General features: G+C 39.8%; 1 protein-coding gene across 1 annotated transcript in view; it reads left to right on the forward strand.

Annotated features, from left to right (window-relative positions):
• The window catches only part of Gabat (4-aminobutyrate aminotransferase), a gene marked incomplete at its 5' end in the record, with an annotated part of 92,356 nt that extends 68,151 nt beyond the window's left edge, over positions 1–24,205 (forward strand). The window contains 4 exons of the mRNA XM_070090392.1: positions 12,021–12,178; positions 13,080–13,218; positions 20,652–20,781; positions 21,052–24,205. Of these exons, the coding sequence (XP_069946493.1) occupies positions 12,021–12,178; positions 13,080–13,218; positions 20,652–20,781; positions 21,052–21,170 (546 nt within the window). The remainder of the gene's footprint in view (positions 1–12,020; positions 12,179–13,079; positions 13,219–20,651; positions 20,782–21,051) is intronic.
• Positions 24,206–25,094: the final 889 nt, after the last annotated feature.

Raw genomic sequence — 25,094 nt, forward strand, 5'->3', positions numbered from 1 at the left:
CAACCGTAGATCTATGTTCTTACCACTAGCGCTCCAAATGTAGATCTGCGTTTTATTTTTCCTGCCTCCAAATTTGGCATGATTGGCCTGAGATGCCTGGTCAACATAGAATGGGTCTTAACATTCGGTGTGTGCATTATTAAAAAAATTTGGGATCACTTAATACCTTGTGGGAGCACCAGTTTAATTGAGCACCAGCAAGAGCAAATAGCATGGCAAACACCAGGGATTCACTGATGTCATGCCGTATTAACACTCCCCTTTTAAGAGGAAAGTGATGGATGTGGCCACAAGTGGTCGAGGGAATATCAAAAACCTCGATAATAACCCATGTGTAACATTTGTGCAATATCCTTTCATTAACGATACCACTGGCTGTCTCTCTGTCTGTATCTGTGTAAATTACCTAGGATAACCCAAAAATTCCAGGCAAAGTGCTATACAGTGCTTGTAGACATAAGACATAATAAGCATGACTGGTAACTCACTGGCAAGTAATACACGTTTTCACTTCATCAGGAATCAGATTACTGCATCATGTGTAATACCTGTTGGTTTACAGGCTGCTCTCTGAGACTAAGAGACAAGCAGTCAGAAAGACACACACAGGCAGACAGAAAGACAAACACACACAGGCAGACAGAAAGACAGATACACACAGGCAGACAGAAAGACAGACACACACACATAGGCAGACAGAAAGAAAGACACACACACAGGCAGACAGAAAGACCGAGACACACAGGCAGACAAAGACCGAGACACAGGCAGACAGAAAGACAGAGACACACACAGGCAGACAGAAAGACAGAGACACACACAGGCAGACAGAAAGACAGATAAGTAGAGCTAGACAGACAGACAAACAGACAGACAGATAGATAGGCAGACATACATGTTTGTGTGTAACAGTCATCATTAAGTGTCACTCCACTGCTTACCCTGTCAGCAGTTTAGTGACACTCGTCATAAACACCATGCTTCAAGACGTTTCATATATACTCCACCAGGTCTAAAACATTGCTGAGACCTATAAATACTTTATATATATATTTTTAGACAATAGTAAATGTTCAAGGCAGGTGAAAATGTTCACCTGTCAGTGTGATTGTGACTATTTGAGTACGTACTATTTCAGTACATAATATTAGTGTCAGAGCAAAGATTGGCTATGAAATCACAAAAACTATTATAAATTGTAATTATGAGAACAAAAATTATATAAATTAAATTAAAAATGAGGAAAAAAGGTATATCGGCAACACTTCTGTAAGCGGCAGGACTCGATGTTGCCGTCAAGTGAGCACCAGCACCAACTTTGCGGCCTTATATCTTGGTAAGTACTGGTCCTAAAAAATTTTTTTTTCTTTATGTAAAAAAAAGTCCTCTTTATTAAAAAAAAAAAATCAAAATACAGTGGTCCCTCGTTGTTTGTAATTAATCTGTTCCTGGAGCCGTTACTATAAACGAAATTTATGATTTACGAATCAATTTTCCCCATAAGAAATAATGTAAATACAATTAATCCGTTCCTGACACCCAGAAGTATTAAAACAAAAAAATTTTTAACATGAAATATACATGTAGTACATAAACAATACAATGGGAAATGATGAATGAAACATTAACAGCATAACACTTACCTTTATTGGAGATTCTTCTTAGTGTATGGGAGACTGGAGGAGGAGAGAGAGTGGATTGTTTATAGTTTGGAAGGGGAATCCCCTTCCATCAACACCTCAGGTACCATTTGCTTTTCTGGGGTTGCTTCTCTTCTCTGTTTCTTAATGCCACTAGGACCACCTTGAGAGTCACTGGAGTCCTGTCTCACAAAATAACTGTGGAGAGAGCTCTGTTTCTGGCGTCTCTTTAACACTTCCCTAAAATGGCCCAAGAAAGTTGTCACTGTACATGTTGCCAACCTGGCTTGCAACAACCTTGTTAGGGTGATGTTTCTCCATAGAGCTTTCCATCTTACCCCACATAGTAAAAATCTCTTTAATTTCTGAAGAAGGCACCTTCTTCCATCTCCCTTCCTCCTCCTCTGCAGCAAGATTCTGAGCTGCGATGTGTTGCTGTTCCTGCTGAAGCTCTTGCAGCTCCTCAGTGGTGAGCTCTTCATTGTGGTCTTCCATCAATTCTTCCACATCCTCCAAACTCACATCCAACCCCATGGAACTCCCCAGTGCCACAATTGATTTTACAACAGACATAGGCTCATTAGGGTCAGTCCCAAATCCTTCAAAATCCCTCTTGTCGACACAATCTGGCCACAATTTTCTCCAGGCAGAGTTTGAAGTCCTGGTAGTCACTCCCTTCCAAGCCATACCTATAAGGGTTATGCAGTGGAGGATGCTGAAGTGTTCTCTCCAAAATTCCCTTAGGGTCAAGTGAGTGTCTGTGGTCACAGTCAAGCACCTGTGAAACATTGCTTTTGTGTAGAGTTTTTTAAAGTTTGCAATAACCTGCTGGTCCATGGGTTGGAGGAGAGGAGTGGTATTCGGGGGCAAGAACTTTACTGTGATGAACCCAAACTCCTCGAAAATTAGGTCATCCAAGTTTGGAGGATGAGCAGGTGCATTGTCCATTACTAGCATGCACTTGAGATCCAATTTCCTTTCCAGGAGATACTCCTTCACACTAGGGCCAAACACTTCATTGAACCACTCGACGAAAATTTCCCTCGTGACCCATGCCTTACTATTAGATTTCCAAAACACACACAATTTACTCTTCATAACATTGTTTTTCCTGAACACTCTGGGATTTTCAGAATGGTACACTAGTAATGGCTTCACTTTGAAATCCCCACTAGCATTAGTGCAGAACATTAGCGTCAGCCTGTCTTTCATAGGCTTATGTCCTGGCATTGCCTTTTCCTCTTGTGTAATGAAGGTCCTCTTTGGCATTTTCTTCCAAAAGAGGCCTGTTTCGTTACAATTGAACACTTGTTCAGGTTTCAGTCCTTCACTGTTTATGTACTCCTGGAATTCATGCACATATTTTTCAGCCGCCTTGTGGTCCGAACTGGCAGCCTCACCATGCCTTACCACACTGTGTATGCCAGTATGGTTCTTAAATCTCTCAATCCAGCCTTTGCTGGCCTTAAATCCACTCACTTCACCACTATTTGCAGGCAATTTCTTTACCAAATCTTCATGCAACTGCCCTGCCTTTTCACAAATAAACAAAGTCATAAAAGTATCTTCTGCTAATTGTTTCTCATTTATCCACACCAATAATAACTTTTCAACCTCTTCCAGTACTGGTGATCTCATTTTTGTCAGCGTAGTTACTCCCTTTGCAACAACAGCATCCTTTATTTCATTTTTCTTGGCTACTATGGAACATAAGGTTGTGTAGGGTTTCTTATACATCCTGGACAGTTCGGCCACACTTGTACCACTTTCATATTGTTCAATGATGGTTTTCTTAAATTCAATCGTATTTCTCACCTTCTTTACCACAGGCTTGGCACTAGGAGCTTTCTTTGGAGCCATGGTAGCTTATTTAGTACTTGCAAGCACTAAAATAAATGGAATATTATGAAATATTTCGCTGGAGCACGCGAGGGGACCTTCGCTCACTGGTAAACAATGCCAGACTGGCTGCCGCCCTGGCCCACGCCGTGCATACGCGTCCCGGACAAACTACGACTCGCGAGTCAACCTATGAAAAGCGAGTCCATGTTTATACAAAAATACCCCTATGATTGGCGAATTTTACGATTGCCGGGAACTACGAAAAGCGGGGGACCACTGTATTCGGAGCACTGGGCGAGAGAACGTAGATCTATGTTTGGACAGTTAAGGGGTTAAACATTTCAGTGAGGAGGAGGCTGGAGGCAGTCGAGAGGGTAATGTACCCTCCTAGTCATCCCCTTTGGCTGCATCCTCTAAAATGTCCAGACCACCTCAGCAACCTCTCCTTAGCCCTCTGAATAATACTTTTAGTAACCTCACACCTTCTTTCTCATCTCCAAGTTCCAAATTCTCTGCATAGTATTCAGATCACACATAAATTTCGGGTGGGCAAGGAAGGTTATGAATTTTCCCAGGAAGGGTTGGAGGGAGGGAAGTATGGGAGGTTCTGAGTGTTAGGGGCTTGCACATTCATTAGGCTTGTGTAAACATTTTATATATGAGTGGAGGCAAGTGATTTTTATGATTTGAAGTCCTATTGGAGTATGAACAAGGTAACAATTATGAAGGAACTCAGGGAAACTGGTTAGCCAATGTTGAGTCCCTCAGGTAACAAGTAGTGTCTGCACTCAGAATTAGGGGTGGAGATATTGCAGTTCAGAAGGTCAAGCACCCAACTGCATTGATCTCCAGCTCATCCACTAATGTTGTACAGATTTTCTGATGACTATCAGTGTCATGATACAGTGTGCAGAAATCTAATTTTTTCATTATACAGTGGACCCCCAGTATTCGATGGCATCGGTATCCTATAAATCTGGTATTCGATGCATTTTAACGCAAAAATTTCGCCTCGGTATCCTATCGAAAACCCAGTATTCGATGCGATTCATACGAGACATGTCCACGTGTGGTCTGAACTGCCCTGTGTGTGCCAGTGTTTACAAGCCAGGCAGTGTGAGCATCTAAGGATACATTCAGTACATTCCATATTATCACTGTTTTTAGTGCTTGTTTCTGCAAAATAAGTCACCATGGGCCCCAAGAAAGCTTCTAGTGCCAACCCTGTGGTAAAAAGGGTGAGAATTAGTATGGAAATTAAGAAAGATTTTGAAGGGTTTGGGGCTAACCCTGAGAAGCCTATACCAGTTGTGGAATACATTGTGCCTACTTCAAAAATTAAGGAAATGTGTGCAAAGTGGGTTGAACTGCAAACCTTTATGGATGAAAATCACCCTAACACAGCTATTGCAAGCCGTGCTGGTGACTATTACAATGACAGTGTTGTGGCCCATTTTAGACAAATCTTAAAGGAATGGGAGGTACAGACCTATATGGGCAGATTTGTTGTGCAACAGAGGTCCAGTGACTCTCAAGCTGGTCCTAGTGGCATTAAAAGAAGACTGGGAAGTAACCCCGGAAAAGGACTTGCTACCTCAAGTCCTAATGGAAGGGGATTCCCTTTCTAAACAGTAACAACTACGACACTCTCCCCTCCTCCCATCCCATCAATCACCACCAGATCTTCATTAAAGGTAAGTATCAATTATTCTATTGTTATTGTAATTATTCTATTGCATTAAACTTAGTATTTCATGTGGTAAAATTTTTTTTTTCATACTTTTGGGTGTCCTGCACGGATTAATTTGATTTCCATTATTTCTTATGGGGAAAATTGATTCGCTTTTCGATATTTTCGGTATTCAATGAGCTCTCAGGAACGGATTAATATCGAATACCGGGGTCCACTGTATTAATATCATTGTATTAATGGATACTTAGCAAGAGTTAATTGTTTAGGCAAGTAAATGATGGGCTAAATATTTTTATGCCAGATTGTGTAATTTTTTCCATTTGGAAGCATTATTTTTTCCACTAAGTTTATTATGTCACTGAACACTGCCCTCATGTGGTCTTGCATCATGGAACCAACTTAAACATTCAGAGGGGTTTGCTTCTTCTTCTTTCAACAAACCGGCCGTATCCCACCACAGCAGGGTGACCCAGAAAGAAAAAAAAAAGTTTCTCTCTTTAACTTTTGTAAAGTATACGGGGTAAGGGGTTACTAGCCCCTTGCTCCTGGCATTTTAATTGCCTCTTATGACACATGGTTTACTGAGGAAGAATTCTATTCCACTTCCCCATGGAGATAAAAAGAAATAAACCAGAACAGGAACTAGTAAGAAAATAGAAGAAAACCCAGAGGGGTGTGTATATATATATATGCTTATACATGCAAGTGTAGCGTGACCCAAGTGTAAGTAGAAGTAGCAAGACATGCCTGAAATCTTGCATGTTTATGAGACAGAGAAAAGACACTAGCAATCCTACCATCCTGTAAAACAATTACAGGCTTCCATTTTACACTTACTTGGCAAGACAGTAGTACCTCCCTGGGTGGTTGCTGTCTACCAAACTACTGCCTAGGAGAGGGGTTTGCATGTCCCAGATAATTTTCATTAGCAAATGGATGTTGAAGATTCAGTTTTTTTTTTTAACGCATGTCGACCATTTCCCACTGAGGCAGGGTGACCCAAAAAGAAAGAAAAACCCAAAAGGAAAGGAAAAAACTTTCATCATTCAACACTTTCACCATCACTCATACATATTCACTGTCTTTGCAGAGGCACTCAGATACAACAGCTTAGACATCCCTCTAAACTGCCAATATCCCAAACCCCCTCCTTTAACCCCTTAACTGTCCAAATGTAGATCTACATTGTTACTGCTAGATCAACGTAAATCAACTTTTTATTTTTTTCCTGCCTCCAAATTTGGCACCATTGGCCTGAGATGCCTGGCCAGTATAGAATGAGTTTTAACACTCAGTATGTGCAGTATTAAAAAATCTGGGACCACTTAGTACCTTGTCGGAGCACCAGTTCAATTGAGCACCAGCTAGAGAAAACAGTGTGCCAGACACCAGGGACTCCCTGATGTCATGATGTATTAACAGTCCCCTTTTAAGAGGAAAGTGATGTTGACCCTGAGTTTAGTGGCTTTGAGATGGATGTGGCCACAAGTGGTCGAGAAAATATAAAAAAAACTAGATAATAACCCATGTGCCACATCCTTTCAATTTTGTTACCACTGGTAGTGTCATCCTGCCAGAATGTCCTATAACCTATACCCTAAGCAGAGAGAAACAATTCTGAAAGATGTGTAATACATAACCCCTTAACTGTCCAAATGTAGATCTACATTGTTACTGCTAGATCAACGTAGATCAACTTTTTATTTTTTTCCTGCCTCCAAATTTGGCACCATTGGCCTGAGATGCCTGGCCAGTATTGTGCCTTTTTGTTATTTATTTATTTGTGTAATACATGTTTGGCAGGCTGGCTGGCTAGGTGGCTGATTGACTTTGGCTGTCTCTATTTCCGTCTGTCTGTCTGTATATATCTCTATCTCTGTCCATCTCTGTCTATCTCAGTTTCTGTCTATCTCTGTCTATCTCTATCTCACAGGTACACAAATATTTTTATTTATTATTATCACACTGGCCGATTCCCACCAAGGCAGGGTGGCCCGAAAAAGAAAAACTTTCACCATCATTCACTCCATCACTGTCTTGCCAGAAGGGTGCTTTACACTACAGTTTTTAAACTGCAACATTAACACCCCTCCTTCAGAGTGCAGGCACTGTACTTCCCGTCTCCAGGACTCAAGTCCGGCCTGCCGGTTTCCCTGAATCCCTTCATAAATGTTTCTTTGCTCACACTCCAACAGCACGTCAAGTATTAAAAACCATTTGTCTCCATTCACTCCTATCAAACACGCTCACGCATGCCTGCTGGAAGTCCAAGCCCCTCGCACACAAAACCTCCTTTACCCCCTCCCTCCAATCTTTCCTAGGCCGACCCCTACCCCGCCTTCTTTCCACTACAGACTGATACACTCTTGAAGTCATTCTGTTTCGCTCCATTCTCTCTACATGTCCGAAACACCTCAACAACCCTTCCTCAGCCCTCTGGACAACAGTTTTGGTAATCCCGCACCTCCTCCTAACTTCCAAACTACGAATTCTCTGCATTATATTCACACCACACATTGCCCTCAGACATGACATCTCCACTGCCTCCAGCCTTCTCCTCGCTGCAACATTCATCACCCACGCTTCACACCCATATAAGAGCGTTGGTAAAACTATACTCTCATACATTCCCCTCTTTGCCTCCAAGGACAAAGTTCTTTGTCTCCACAGACTCCTAAGTGCACCACTCACTCTTTTTCCCTCATCAATTCTATGATTCACCTCATCTTTCATAGACCCATCCGCTGACATGTCCACTCCCAAATATCTGAATACGTTCACCTCCTCCATACTCTCTCCCTCCAATCTGATATCCAATTTTTCATCACCTAATCCTTTTGTTATCCTCATAACCTTACTCTTTCCTGTATTCACCTTTAATTTTCTTCTTTTGCACACCCTACCAAATTCATCCACCAATCTCTGCAACTTCTCTTCAGAATCTCCCAAGAGCACAGTGTCATCAGCAAAGAGCAGCTGTGACAACTCCCACTTTGTGTGTGATTCTTTATCTTTTAACTCCACGCCTCTTGCCAAGACCCTCGCATTTACTTCTCTTACAACCCCATCTATAAATATATTAAACAACCACGGTGACATCACACATCCTTGTCTAAGGCCTACTTTTACTGGGAAAAAATTTCCCTCTTTCCTACATACTCTAACTTGAGCCTCACCATCCTCGTAAAAACTCTTCACTGCTTTCAGTAACCTACCTCCTACACCATACACTTGCAACATCTGCCACATTGCCCCCCTATCCACCCTGTCATACGCCTTTTCCAAATCCATAAATGCCACAAAGACCTCTTTAGCCTTATCTAAATACTGTTCACTTATATGTTTCACTGTAAACACCTGGTCCACACACCCCCTACCTTTCCTAAAGCCTCCTTGTTCATCTGCTATCCTATTCTCCGTCTTACTCTTAATTCTTTCAATTATAACTCTACCATACACTTTACCAGGTATACTCAACAGACTTATCCCCCTATAATTTTTGCACTCTCTTTTATCCCCTTTGCCTTTATACAAAGGAACTATGCATACTCTCTGCCAATCCCTAGGTACCTTACCCTCTTCCATACATTTATTAAATAATTGCACCAACCACTCCAAAACTATATCCCCACCTGCTTTTAACATTTCTATCTTTATCCCATCAATCCCGGCTGCCTTACCCCCTTTCATTTTACCTACTGCCTCACGAACTTCCCCCACACTCACAACTGGCTCTTTCTCACTCCTACAAGATGTTATTCCTCCTTGCCCTATACACAAAATCACAGCTTCCCTATCTTCATCAACATTTAACAATTCCTCAAAATATTCCCTCCATCTTCCCAATACCTCTAACTCTCCATTTAATAACTCTCCTCTCCTATTTTTAACTGACAAATCCATTTGTTCTCTAGGCTTTCTTAACTTGTTAATCTCACTCCAAAACTTTTTCTTATTTTCAACAAAATTTGTTGATAACATCTCACCCACTCTCTCATTTGCTCTCTTTTTACATTGCTTCACCACTCTCTTAACCTCTCTCTTTTTCTCCATATACTCTTCCCTCCTTGCATCACTTCTACTTTGTAAAAACTTCTCATATGCTAACTTTTTCTCCCTTACTACTCTCTTTACATCATCATCCCACCAATCGCTCCTCTTCCCTCCTGCACCCACTTTCCTGTAACCACAAACTTCTGCTGAACACTCTAACACTACATTTTTAAACCTACCCCATACCTCTTCGACCCCATTGCCTATGCTCTCATTAGCCCATCTATCCTCCAATAGCTGTTTATATCTTACCCTAACTGCTTCCTCTTTTAGTTTATAAACCTTCACCTCTCTCTTCCCTGATGCTTCTATTCTCCTTGTATCCCATCTACCTTTTACTCTCAGTGTAGCTACAACTGTGTAAATTACCCAGGATAATGCAAAAAAATCCAGACAAAGTGCTATACTGCACTGTGCTTGTAGATGTAAGGCATAAGCATGACTGGCAAATAATATGCATTTTCACTTGTTCAGGAATCAGACGTGACAACTCAACATCGTGTGCAATACCTGTTAGTTCATGAGCAGCTCTCTCTCTGAGATAGAGAGACAAGCAAACAGGAAGACAGACAGAGATAAGCAGAAAGAGAGATGAAACAGAGACAGAGCTAGACAGACAGGCAGATAGACATACAGGCAGATAGACTATTACACACAGAAAATTGCCCTCTTTAATTAAAATTTTTTTTTTTTTTTTTTTTTTCAAAATATTCGGAGTGCTAGGCAAGAGAACGTAGATCCATGTTTTGACATTTAAGGGGTTAAACTGTACTTCCCATTTCCAGGACTTGAGTCTGGCTAACCAGTTTCCCTGAATCCCTTCACAAAATATTACGCTGATCACACTCCAACAGCTCGTCAGGTCCCAAAAACCATTCATCTCCATTCACTCCTATCTAACACACTCATGCATGCTTGCTGGAAGTCTAAGCCCCTCGCCCACAAAACCTCCTTTACTCCCTCCCTCCAACCTTTTTAGGGACGACCCCCTACCCCGCCTTCCTCCCCATACAGTTTATAAGCTCTCCTAGTCATTCTTTGTTCCATTCTCTCTAAATGACGAAACCACCTCAACAGCCCCTCTTCAGCCCTCTGACTAATACTTTTAGTAACTCCACACCTCCTAATTTCCACACTATGAATTCTCTGCATAATATTTACACCACACATTGGCCTTAGACAGGACATCTCCACTGCCTCCATCTGCCTCCTCACTGCAGCATTTACAACTCATGCTTCACACCCATATAAGAGTGTTGGTACCACTATACTCTCGCACATTCAAAAATTGTAATGTTTAAAACAAAGGTTCAGATCTAGTAATGGAGAAGTTTTAAAATTCTAGGTATTAATAAAGCATGCCAGAGATAAAAGATAAGGGACTGGGCTTATTAATCCTTATTTAACCAAAGACATCCCAACAAAGCAAACTGTTGTACTATAGTACTGTTATAAAAGGGAATACAGTGGACCCCCGCTTAACGATCACCTCCAAATGCGACCAATTATGTAAGTGTATTTATGTAAGTGCGTTTGTACGTGTATGTTTGGGGGTCTGAAATGGACTAAAACAATATTCCTTATGTGTCAGTACTCATGAACATGCTTCTGGAATGAAAAAATATCGTTAACCGGGGGTCCACTGTACTTGTATTTTCCCTTTAAAAAGTGTCCTCATGCCACAACTGCCAGATTGTTGATGAATATTCTCTCTTATGTGGTGTCAAGGACAAGTAGATTTTTTCCTGGAGATAAATTTGTCACATAAGAGCAAGAGTTATTCATAAGAATTTCCTTAACAGAATGTCATACATATATCTGCATACAAACATGACTCACAAATTCGTAATGACACGATTGCAAACAAACCATACCAAAATCATAATGACACGATTGCAAACAAACCATACCACAGGTGGGATTAGAACCTGCGTTAGCCACTGGGCCAGCTAGCTTCAATAAGATTCATCCAGCTAGGTATATTTCTACACCATAGGAAAGTTAGCATAGGCACCAGTGTGACCACAAATGCAAGTTTTTACAGATGAATCTCCCACTAGCATGGCTGTGACGAACTCTGGCTCAAGTCCCCTCAAAGCTGTCAACATGACTCAGGAAATCGTAATGACATGATTGCAAACAAAGCATACCACGGGTGGGATTAGACCAGCGATTAGAGAGTCTCAAAACTCCAGACCGTCGCATTAGCCACTGGGCCAGCTAGCTTCAATAAGATTCATCCAACTAGGTATATTTCTACACCACAGGAAAGTAAGCATAGGCACCACTGTGACCACAAATGCAAGTTTTTACAGACGAATCTCCTGCTAGCATAGCCATGACGAACTCTGGCTCAAGTGCCCTCAAAGCTGTCAACATGACTCACGAAATCGTAATGACATGATTGCAAACAAACCATACCACGGGTGGGTCAAAACTCCAGAGTCTCAAAACTCCAGACTGTCGCATTAGCTAATTTTCCTTTGGTGTAGAAATATACCTAGTTGGATGAATCTTTTTGAAGCTAGCTGGCCCGGTGGCTAACGCGACGGTCTGGAGTTTTGAGACTCTGATCGCGGGTTCTAATATCACCTGTGGTATGGTTTATCTGCATACATTTGTCAAAATATATAAATATGGCAAATAAAATAATCATCTTTTTTTTTTCTTAGAAATTCATGGAAACTTTAAAGACTAGATTGCACACAGTAATTAACAAAACTAAATTGAAAGTTTTTTCATGATATGACAGTCTGGATATTAAGAGGAAATTTATTTTTTATATTTTTTAGACTGGTGCAGCTTTTCTTCTTGATGAGGTTCAGACTGGTTGTGGTCCAACAGGCAAGTTCTGGTGCCATGAACATTTTAACTTGCCAGAAGCTCCAGATATTGTTACATTTAGCAAGAAGATGTTGACAGGTGGCTTTTTCTGCAAAAAGGAATTCAGGTAAAGATCACTGGACTAGATTTTACTGATGCAGTTTTTTAAGTTGTCATAAATATGATTGTTGTAATAAAGAAAAGCAGCAGAGTGAGTAAACAGATTGAAGAGTTAACAACTAACTTGTCAGAAAAATATGGTATTGCCTGACTCACTTGTAAATTTAAAAAATGTATTGTGTTTTCTCACTCCAGTTTTTAAAATAGAATAAGAATTACAAGACACAGACAGATAAGTTCATTAACAGGACATAACATCTGATTGGTGTTTTACTGGTATGTGGAGTATTGTAATAACTAATGGAAAAGCACTTAGATTAGTCATAAGATGGTGGAAGAACATTAAAGTTGAGGTTTTATGGCACAGACAAACTCTCATATTAAAGCAGTAGTGATGGACACTCAGCAAATGTGGTGCTGGCATTGCTACACTAATGGGTGATAATTTTATGGAAAGATGTACATATAATGTAAATGTCAGTGACTCATGATTGAGATCATGCTAAGATGGTATGGACACATTGAGCTATTGGATACAAAAATGTTGTTAAGGAAATGTAATTGAAGGAATTTGAATGTGGGTGAGGAAAAAGGCTAAGAAGATAGGCAGCTTTGGTGAGTGAATGTATGAAATGTGTCAATGTAAATACGTATAAGAGGTAGAGGAAAAAGATGTAAATTTGATTGACAGTCTGTTAGAAATACTTTTAACCTTTTTTTTCTATATCTATTTTCTCCAGGCAAATGTCTTCCATCTTTAAGAAAGTGAGAAATAGTGAAATAATAAAGATCCTAAACTGATGTACCCATTGACTCCTTAGTTCCCCCTCCTGAGAGAGGTTATTTTGAGGAAATGGAGTAACTATATGGAATGTAAATTTATTCATATCTATTTTTTTTCTTACCAGGCCACTCCAGGGATATCGAATCTACAATACTTGGATGGGCGATTCCTCCAAGATTATCACATTAGAGGAAGTTATCCGAGTTATCAACCGTGACAAACTTTTGGAAAATGTTAGAGAAACAGGAGAAATTCTCTTTAAGGTTAGTTTTTGAGTTATGTGCATGACATCACGTAATAAACTACCTGGCTGAATGCCTAAAAATCTGAAACTCGCTACCAGAAGTTTTTTATCTGCCAGATGCTTTAAAAATAGTCAGTAAACACCTGAATTTTAATAATCTGACTATCCTGATTCCAAATAAACACTCTTCATATTCATGCACTTTTTCTCTCAGCTATTTTCTTATTCATCTGCTTCAACAGCTATTTTCACTAAGCTCGATTCTATCCACCTAGAACCACATCCGTGTCATGGTACCTTTCATTCATCATTAGTTGAAAGCCTGCATGTAGAGTCTTAATGTTACTTCTGTGACCTACAGAATAATTATAGGTGTAGTGAAGTTGATACTTTTAGCTGTCATATTTCTTTATCATGCCCTTTTCATCTTTGCCTTCAGACTTCTTTTCTGTTAACCCTGTTCATTTCTTTTTTAGGAAGGTACAAACGATACAAGAATATTCCTCCTTTCCCTTTACAGGAAATGAGGAATATTTTTGCTATGGACATCCTATGCTGTGGATATCCATATGCTGTGGATATCCATATGCTGTGGATATCCATATGCTGTGGACATCCATATGCTGTGGACATCCTATGCTGTGGACATCCTATGCTGTGGACATTCATATGCTGTGGACATCCATATGCTGTGGACATCATATGCTGTGGATAACCATATGCTGTGGACATCCATATGCTGTGGATATCCATATGCTGTGGATATCCATATGCTGTGGATATCCATATGCTGTGGATATCCATATGCTGTGGACATCCATATGCTATGGATGTCCATATGCTGTGGATGTCCATATCCTGTGGACATCCACCCCTTCTTCCCTGGTTATTTTGAATTTCACTTATATGCTACTGTTTTAGTTATACTGATGGCTATAAATCCTCTGGTGGTGAAAGATATGTAGCAGTTTTTCCAGGTAGTGTGATACTTGAGCACTTTCAGGAATTACCTAGTATTTTCACAGTGGTATATGCACTTGAAGCAGTCATCTACATGGCCTCTTTTCCTACTTCTATTTTATGTTGTAGTCCATGACTCAGTGTGCATGCTAGTTACTCACAGCTTTGACTCGCATCTCATTGTCCTTTGCCTCTTCAGCAAGCCTAAAGACATCATCATCTGCTGGGTCCCAGGTCATTGTGGTGTCCAGTGCAGTGAACTTGTAGATTCTTATGCACATTCTTTTGCCCATGACATGTCCAGGTTGGTAGACAGCAACCACCCAGGGAAGTACTACCGTCCTGCCAGATGACTGTGAAACAGAAACCTGTAACTGTTTTGCATGATGGTAGGATTGCTGGTGTCTTTTTCTGTCTCATAAACACGCTAGATAACAGGGATATCTTGCTACTCCAACTTACACTTTGGTCACACTTCACAGACATGCACATGCATATATATATACATACATCTAGGTTTTTCTCCTTTTTCTACATAGCTCTTGTTCTTCTTTATTTCTTCTATTGTCCATGGGGAAGTGGAAAAGAATCTTTCCTCCGTAAGCCATGCGTGTCGTATGAGGCGACTAAAATGCCGGGAGCAATGGGCTAGTAACCCCTTCTCCTGTAGACATTTACTAAACAAGAGAAGAAGAAAAACTTTATAAAACTGGGAAGCTTGAATGTGCGTGGATTTAGTGCAGATGACAAGAAACAGATGATTGCTGATGTTATGAATGAAAAGAAGTTGGATGTCCTGGCCCTAAGCGAAACAAAGCTGAAGGGGGTAGGGGAGTTTCAGTGGGGGGAAATAAATGGGATTAAATCTGGAGTATCTGAGAGAGTTAGAGCAAAGGAAGGGGTAGCAGTAATGTTAAATGATCAGTTATGGAAGGAGAAAAGAGAATATGAATGTGTAAATGCAAGAATTATGTGGATTAAAGTAAAGGTTGGATGTGAGAAGTGGGTCACAATAAGCGTGTATGCACCTGGAGAAGAGAGGAATGCAGAGGAGAGAGAGAGAGATTTTGGGAGATGTTAAGTGAATGTATAGGAGCCTTTGAACCAAGTGAGAGTGTCATTGTGGTAGGGGACCTGAATGCTAAAGTAGGAGAAACTTTTAGAGAGGGTGTGGTAGGTAAGTTTGGGGTGCCAGGTGTAAATGATAATGGGAGCCCTTTGATTGAACTTTGTATAGAAAGGGGTTTAGTTATAGGTAATACATATTTTAAGAAAAAGAGGATAAATAAGTATACAAGATATGATGTAGGGTAAAATGACAGTAGTTTGTTGGATTATAAGATAAGATAAGATTTCGTTCGGATTTTTAACCCCGGAGGGTTAGCCACCCAGGATAACCCAAGAAAGTCAGTGTGTCATCGAGGACTGTCTAACTTATTTCCATTGGGGTCCTTAATCTTGTCCCCCAGGATGCGACCCACACCAGTCGACTAACACCCGGGTACCTATTTGCTGCTAGGTGAACAAGACAATAGGTGTAAGGAAACGTGTCGGAATTTCCACCCGCCGGGAATCGAACCCGGGCCCTCCGTGTGTGAAGCGGGAGCTTTAGCCACCAGACCACCGGGCCAGGATGTACATGTTTATAGAGGGGCCACAGATATATCAGATCACTTTCTAGTTGTAGCTACACTGAGAGTAAAAGGTAGATGGGATACAAGGAGAATAGAAGCATCAGGGAAGAGAGAGGTGAAGGTTTATAAACTAAAAGAGGAGGCAGTTAGGGAAAGATATAAACAGCTATTGGAGGATAGATGGGCTAATGAGAGCATAGGCAATGGGGTTGAAGAGGTATGGGGTAGGTTTAAAAATGTAGTGTTAGAGTGTTCAGCAGAAGTTTGTGGTTACAGGAAAGTGGGTGCAGGAGGGAAGAGGAGCGATTGGTGGAATGATGATGTAAAGAGAGTAGTAAGGGAGAAAAAGTTAGCATATGAGAAGTTTTTACAAAATAAAAGTGATGCAAGGAGGGAAGAGTATATGGAGAAAGAGAGAGAGGTTAAGAGAGTGGTGAAGCAATGTAAAAAGAGAGCAAATGAGAGAGTGGGTGAGATGTTATCAACAAATTTTGTTGAAAATAAGAAAAAGTTTTGGAGTGAGTTTAACAAGTTAAGGAAGCCTAGAGAACAAATGGATTTGTCAGTTAAAAATAGGAGAGGAGAGTTATTAAATGGAGAGTTAGAGGTATTGGGAAGATGGAGGGAACATTTTGAGGAATTGTTAAATGTTGATGAAGATAGGGAAGCTGTGATTTCGTGTATAGGGCAAGGAGGAATAACATCTTGTAGGAGTGAGGAAGAGCCAGTTGTGAGTGTGGAGGAAGTTCGTGAGGCAGTAGGTAAAATGAAAGGGGGTAAGGCAGCCGGGATTGATGGGATAAAGATAGAAATGTTAAAAGCAGGTGGGGATATAGTTTTGGAGTGGTTGGTGCAATTATTTAATAAATGTATGGAAGAGGGTAAGGTACCTAGGGATTGGCAGAGAGCATGCATAGTTCCTTTGTATAAAGGCAAAGGGGACAAAAGAGAGTGCAAAAATTATAGGGGGATAAGTCTGTTGAGTATACCTGGTAAAGTGTATGGTAGTGTTATTATTGAAAGAATTAAAAGTAAGACGGAGAATAGGATAGCAGATGAACAAGGAGGCTTTAGGAAAGGTAGGGGGTGTGTGGACAGGTGTTTACAGTGAAACATATAAGTGAACAGTATTTAGATAAGGCTAAAGAGGTCTTTGTGGCATTTATGGATTTGGAAAAGGCGTATGACAGGGTGGATAGGGGGGCAATGTGGCAGATGTTGCAGGTGTATGGTGTAGGAGGTAGGTTACTGAAAGCAGTGAAGAGTTTTTACGAGGATAGTGAGGCTTAAGTTAGAGTACATAGGAAGAGGGAAATTATTTCCCAGTAAAAGTAGGCCTTAGACAAGGATGTGTGATGTCACCGTGGTTGTTTAATATATTTATAGATGGGGTTGTAAGAGAAGTAAATGCGAGGGTCTTGACAAGAGGCGTGGAGTTAAAAGATAAAGAATCACACATAAAGTGGGAGTTGTCACAGTTACTCTTTGCTGATGACACTGTGCTCTTGGGAGATTCTGAAGAGAAGTTGCAGAGATTGGTGGATGAATTTGGTAGGGTGTGCAAAAGAAGAAAATTAAAAGTGAATACAGGAAAGAGTAAGGTTATGAAGATAACAAAAATATTAGGTGATGAAAGATTGGATATCAGATTGGAGGGAGAGAGTATGGAGGAGGTGAATGTATTCAGATATTTGGGAGTGGACGTGTCAGCGGATGGGTCTATGAAGGATAAGGTGAATCATAGAATTGATGAGGGGAAAAGGGTGAGTGGTGCACTTAGGAGTCTGTGGAGACAAAGAACTTTGTCCTTGGAGGCAAAGAGGGGAATGTATGAGAGTATAGTTTTACCAACACTCTTATATGGGTGTGAAGCATGGGTGATGAATGTTGCAGCGAGGAGAAGGCTGGAGGCAGTGGAGATGTCATGTCTGAGGGCAATGTGTGGTGTGAATATTATGCAGAGAATTCGTAGTTTGGAAGTTAGGAGGAGGTGCGGGATTACCAAAACTGTTGTCCAGAGGGCTGAGGAAGGGTTGTTGAGGTGGTTCGGGCATGTAGAGAGAATGGAGCGAAACAGAATGACTTCAAGAGTGTATCAGTCTGTAGTGGAAGGAAGAAGGGGTAGGGGTCGGCCTAGGAAAGGTTGGAGGGAGGGGGTAAAGGAGGTTTTGTGTGCGAGGGGCTTGGACTTCCAGCAGGCGTGCGTGAGCGTGTTTGATAGGAGTGAATGGAGACGAATGGTTTTTAATACTTGACGTGCTGTTGGAGTGTGAGCAAAGTAACATTTATGAAGGGGTTCAGGGAAACCGGCAGGCCGGACTTGAGTCCTGGAGATGGGAAGAACAGTGCCTGCACTCTGAAGGAGGGGTGTTAATGTTGCAGTTTAAAAACTGTAGTGTAAAACACCCTTCTGGCAAGACAGTGATGGAGTGAATGATGGTGAAAGTTTTTCTTTTTCGGGCCACCCTGCCTTGGTGGGAATCGGCCAGTGTGATGATAATAATAATAATGTCCAATTTTGTTTAATAACATTTGAGGTCAATGGCAATATCATTGGTCTAGGTTAGAGGACAACCTCTTCTTGATGAAACCACAGTTGGGGTTTTGGTCAACTTCTTTTCATTGCTTTAGCATTTGGGAAAATGGTTTTAGCATGACTGCGAATTGACCCTACAAGACTCGCCCATAGCTTTCACATGGAGAAGCATCTGGCACCTCTCTATGCAACTTATTAGGTTCTGTTGATAGATACTTTTGATTAATTGTACCATTTATCAAAGAGCACATAGAAACCTGGGCACTTACTTTGCCTGCTGTCTTTTCAGAAAGCCCTACTTTCAGTGCAAGCATTCTCAATGATTTTTTTGATGGTAACTGACCTATTACACCAGCTTCAGCTTTTTATTTGAGTTTGTCACACTACTACCCTTTCCCAGTAGCTCCCCTCAGACTTGTTGCACTGTATGACCTCTATGGATTGGGCACAATTTGTGAATATCTTGATAATAATCAAGGTATATCAAGATTTTAATTTTTTTATTAGTTTTAAATGTTGCCCATTAACCCTTTCACTATCTTGACCATAGATCTACATTACTGACACCAGCATTGCTTATGTAGATCTGTGCCATCTTAGCATACCATTGTATACTATGGTACTATTCTCCAGTGACAGCCCCAACAACAAGGGTTATTCGAACATTTAGTGACTGAAAACGATGCTCAGGATGATGAAATAGCACTGAAAATCCCGGTGACCCACAGCTATCCGTGTTTGAGGTTGGGTCGTTTGGAACATGTCCACCAGTCCATAAGCGAAAGCTCATTCTCTTGTGACTTGGGCACAGACGTGAGCAGTAATAATGACAGTGATATAGACATTGATTTCCTATCAATTGATGACCAATACCGTAACGGTGATGAAAGTTACTCACCTGTAAAGTATCATGATATATAACCCCACATTCATTCTGGTAGTGTCCCCATTGCTATCCTGAGAGGAAATAATACATCATGGAACCCAACACCAGCAACAGATAGTGACATTGAGAATGATGGTGTATTGATTGGCATGGGTAATGGGCTGGTGACAGTGCCTGTGCTGCATACAGCACCAGCTGATGGGAGATGGGGGGGGGTTACTGTCAGGAAACCCAGCCATGTCCACCCCCACACAGCCACCACAGCCAGCCACAAATATCCAGCAGCCATTACCAGACCACATCTGGGATTGACAAGAGGCTGCACATTTTATGCCCACTCCCCATCAGTTTAATGATGCAGCAGAATCCAACCCAGTTGTACCCTTGGGAATGCTGCTGTTGAAATTGAATTCTTTGAGCTTTATTTCATGAACCCCTGATGCAGATGATAGGGAAACCACCAGTATACAATGGCAAACCCATTGTATTCACCACAGTCATTACTGCACAAGTGGAAGGATATGATCATGGCTGAGATGTATCTTGTCTTTGTCACAATAATGCTTAAGCTGTATGTATATAATCACAATACTGCAGCACACTGGTCGACAGACTTCCTTGTATGTACCCCAGTGTTCAGTGATCTCATCCCCAACAACTTGTACCAGATCAAGACCACCATATGCTCACTTCTGTTTTTCTCTCATCAGTTAAATAATACAGAAATACCAGGTCACAACACATGCAACACCATGCTCATCACCAAATACCCTCTTATTTGAAGTTTGGCAATCACTTCCTAATGGCACTTCTGCTTCAGACAAGAAGTGGGCTCAGAACAGAAGAGATGTTAGGTCTATGCATCTATGCACACAAGGCACCTAGTAAAGTTCAGGGACATGTGCTTTATGTGTAACATAAAACACCAATGTGTAAGGAGATATTTCAGGGACTTCAGCAGACTGCAGCAGTTCTAAGAACATTACCAGTGCCTGTAAATGTGTACAATATATATATTGGAACAGTAGTAATGTGAAGCATTTGGATTGTATGTGTTGACATTGTTGTGTATAAGTCTTTTGTAAATAATATATGGGTGACACTGTTAGTACAGGTACTGTATTGTATAGAATTGATAACCATACTTACATTATGCATAATTTAGGTCTCATGGAGCACAACAACTGCTGGAAAATGTAAAAACCCCAGAAAAAAAAAGTGTAAAAAAATAAGTAAAATATTATGGAACATGCAGCAATTGCCAATGTTGCCATCAGCAGACCAACAACCTTCAGCTCACACCTTCATATCTTTCAGAATTTTGTTTAAAATTGTGACATTCAAATTTATATATTTCTTTGCAAGTAGTGATAATGAAGGTTAATAGTCCATGAAAAAAATTCAGTCAGCTATTATTTCATATTTCATTGTTTTAGGGTATACAAGAACTGGAACAGCAATTCCCACAGCATATCAATTCAGTTCGTGGACGAGGAACTTTCATTGCATTTAATGGAACAGATGCAACCAAACGGGATGCTATTATTGGTAAACTCAAGCTATTGGGTGTGTATAAATAATGCAGTTTTACTTGCTGATATTATAATGATTCGTTGCTGCGGTGTATCTTATACAAATTGAAGCATGAATAAGATTGACTTGGAATATCTTCATAATGGATTATATATCCTGTATTTTATATAGGCTGTATTTTCTGACATAATGATTGTGGTAATACACTATTATTATAATCAAAAAAAAAGCGCTAAGCCACAAGGTTGTGGTAATACAGGTTTGAAATGTCTATTAACTTTTTTTTTTTCACCCATGTGTCAGGTATACACGTTGGAGGTTGTGGGGAGAAGGCTGTGCGTATGCGTCCGGCTCTTATCTTTCAACCTCACCATGCTCACATCTTCCTTGACAAGCTGCAGACTGCTCTTTCTGGGATGTAAACACATTTTGTATACATATACTGTACTGTATTTAAAATGTGGAGAACTTGATTTTAAGCAGTGTCCATATAGATAAGTAATTTACAGAATATTAGACATTTAATTATTATTTTTATATATAGTGTTGCCTTTTTTTGTAAACATATATATATATATATATATATATATATATATATATATATATATATATATATATATATATATATATATATATATATATATATATATATATATATATATTATATGTAATATACACACTACTGTATATAATGGTCAGAGCATTATCTAAACATGAACTTATTTTGCTTATTACAAATATTTTTTTTCATTTTCCCATAGTCTTTAGTTTGTCTTGCTGTCTAACATTGCATTTCTCATACTAGTTTAATGGCAACATACATAGTGTGGGCATGCACTCACACATGCATGTACACACACACATTCATGTGTGCACACATGCATTCACACATTATTAGGTGAATATATGCATATGCACACACTCCTAGAATAATAATTTTATCATTTTTCTTTAACTTTAAAAATTATTTCAATTATTTTGGTAATTACAGTAAATTTTTCACATTTAGTCTACATAAAAATTAATACCTGAGGTTATAAATAATCTCATGTGTGGTCACAAAAGTACAGTATGGTGACTTTGGGTACATTCTCCACTTCATTAGTGCATTCTCAAGTTGTCTAAAATTGAATTATATCATCATCAAAGAAAGCGCTAAACTGACAAAGGGTCATACAGCACTGATAACCATGTATAATAATCTGATAACCACTAGTGACATACTGTACCGCTGGGGTGGGAATACCTGACTAGAACAATGAAAAGGAACCTTTGTGTGTAAACAATTTACAATGGTCCCTCGTTTATCGTTGTTAATCCATTTCTGGAAGTGTGACGATTATCGAAATAGACGATTTTCGAATCAATTTTCCCCATAAGAAATAATGTAAATACAATTAATCCGTTCCTGGCACCCAGAAGTATTAAAAAAAAAAAAAATTTACATGAAATATAGATGTAGTACATAATACAGTGGGACATGATGAATGAAACATTAACAGCATAACACTTACCTTTATTGGCAATTCTTCTTAGTGTATGGAAGACTGGAGGAGGAGAGAGATTGAATTAGTTACTGTTTGGAAGGGGAATCCCCTTCCATCACCTCAGGTACCAAGTCCTTTTCTGGGGTTACATACTTCTGTTTCTTAATGCCACTAGGACCAGCTTGAAAGTCACTGGAGTCCTGTCTCACAAAAAAAAAAAAAGTGTCCAGAGAGCTGTTTCTGGCATCTCTTTAAAACTTCCCTAAAATGTGCCAAGGCTCTGTCACTGTACAAGTTGCCGATATGGCTTGCAACATCCTTCTCAGGGTGACATTTCTCCATAAATCTTTCCATCCTACCCCACATTTCAAAAATCTTCATTTCTGAAGAAGGCACCTTTCATCTCTCTTCCTCCTCCTCTGCAGCAAGATTCTGAGCTGCGATCTGTTGCTGTTCCTGCTGAAGCTCTTGCAGCTCCTCCGTATTTAGATCTTCATTGTGGTCCTCCACCAACTCTTCCACCACCTCCAAACTCTCATCCAACCCCATGGAACTCCCCAATGCCACAATAGATTTCACAACTGACGTAGGCTCATCAGGGTCAGCCACAAACCCTTCAAAATCCCTTTTGTGGACACAATCTGGCCACAATTTTCTCCAAGCAACAACAGCTTCCTTGATTTCCTTTTTCTTTGCCACGATGGAAGATATGGTTGTATGGGGTTTGTTATACATCCTGGCCAGTTCGGCCACACGTACGCCACTTTCATATTGTTCAATGATGTTTTTCTTAAATTCAATCGTATTTCTCACCTTTACCAAAGGCTTGGCACTAGGAGCTCTCTTTGGAGCCATGGTAGCTTATTTAGCACTTGCAAGCACTAAAATGAATGGAATATTATGAAATATTTCGTATGAACAAGTGAGGGGACCGTCGCTCACTGGTAAACAATGGCACATTGGCTGGGAAGGGAGCCCGAGGTGGCTCAGAGCTGTGAGTACACATCCAGGACGAATGACGATTAACGAGTCAACTGACCATTTGCGAGCCAATGTTTGGACGAAAATAATGCGACGATTTCCGAAAAGGACGACTATCGAGCCCAACAATTATCGAGGGACCACTGTATATGGCAAAACACGACACTGTAGGCTCTTTTCATATACTATCAAGTGCCATCTGTCTTTCATTTCTAGGCATTTCAGTACTTTAGAAGCATTGTACAGTACTTTATGTCCAAAGAAAATTTGCAACTAATTTGCCTTGTAGTATTTTTGCTCTATTTTCCTTTCTCTGATGGTTCAGTTATGAAAATAACATGTTTAAGAGTGAGCAGCTTAGGTATGAAGCTTCATTCTCACTTGTAAACTTGCAAGAAGGCATCATGCAATGAAAGTGAGGCAGTTCTCACATCTCGTATGAATAAAAAGATATAGTAGGTCTAAATTGTAACAGGTAATGTTTAGAGTGAACTGGGGAATAATACTGATGTATAAAATAATAATTTTAATTGTTTTTAAGCTTAGCAGTATGTTATATTCAAAGAAATTATAGTACGTAGAGTACCTATTTTATCATAATTTCATTTATTGGGGAGCTGTAAACCTGTAGAGGTCACTCAGTGCCTGGGGAAATAGAAGGCATTCAGACTTGATTCAAGGAATTAGAGGACAGGTTCAGTTCCTTGTATCAAGAGCCCTTCACCAGCATCAAGGAACCTCCCTTGAAGGGTACTCTTGTTTAACATACTTTTATAATGTGAAGAGCAACAGTGGTGTTTGCCATTCATTTACTTCAGTGATGCTTTTCCTAATGTTAAGTCTTATAATCTTTATTATTGATTTGGTGATTTTTTCTTAGTATTTGCCAGACTTTGTTTCATATTTGTAAAACTGATTCATAATTAATTTGGTTGATGTAATACACATGCAGTATCTTCTTCCATTAATAAGAACAGTATTAATTGATAGCTGTGTTTTACTTAGATAATTTAGCATTGGGAGTTCAAGACTTTTGTGTTTAAACTCCAGAACATTATATTTTTTCACTGTTGAAAAAGGTGTGGGTAGTATAATGGCGAGACCATCAGTGCTAATACAGTTGGCCTATTTCTTTAGATTATCTTTGTTTAGCATTTTATCAGTTGAATATCCAAGGAAAAAAAATTAAAGTGTAAAAAATGCAGGCTTATATTAATATAATAAAAATTAAGCACTAAACCCACAAGGGTTGTACAGCACTGCTGCAGGCTTCTATTTCTAAAATATTTTAAAAGCATTATGGGGAAATTATTTAACAATCAGTTTCTTTCTAGGTCATGACTAGTGTTTCCTTGAAGCTGCTTGCTTGTACAGCAGCACAAGTCACTCAAATGCTGTACAAAAAAAAAAAAAAAATTGAACTTACATGCATTCTTGGTGATGGTAACTAAGTTAGTAACTTCTTTTAGGTTTTAAGAGTTTATAAGGGGACTCAAACTGGTTAGCTGGACTTGAGTCGTGGAGGTGGGAAGTACTGTACCTGCACTTGAAGGAGAGGTGGAGAGATTCCAGTTTTGAGAGTCATTTGAAGTGTGATGTCTGAGAACATTGACAAAATAACTATTGAATGATTGAAAGGAAAATGTGTTTCCTTCTGAATTGCCCTACCTGGGTGGGAATGTTAAAAAAATATTTGGTTTTGTTGCATATTCATTCTACTTTGAACATACCTATGGCCTATGTACAAGCTTACATTGATACACTGTAAATTGCCTCATTTTCCATTGAATTGGAAGGGGAGTAACTTTTTCTACTCCATTAACAAATGCTATTTTGTGGTACAATATTCTTGGCATAAATATCAAATCTATGGTTTTG

This window comes from Cherax quadricarinatus, chromosome 31 (genome assembly GCF_038502225.1).
Source record: "Cherax quadricarinatus isolate ZL_2023a chromosome 31, ASM3850222v1, whole genome shotgun sequence".
Classification (NCBI taxonomy): domain Eukaryota; kingdom Metazoa; phylum Arthropoda; class Malacostraca; order Decapoda; family Parastacidae; genus Cherax; species Cherax quadricarinatus.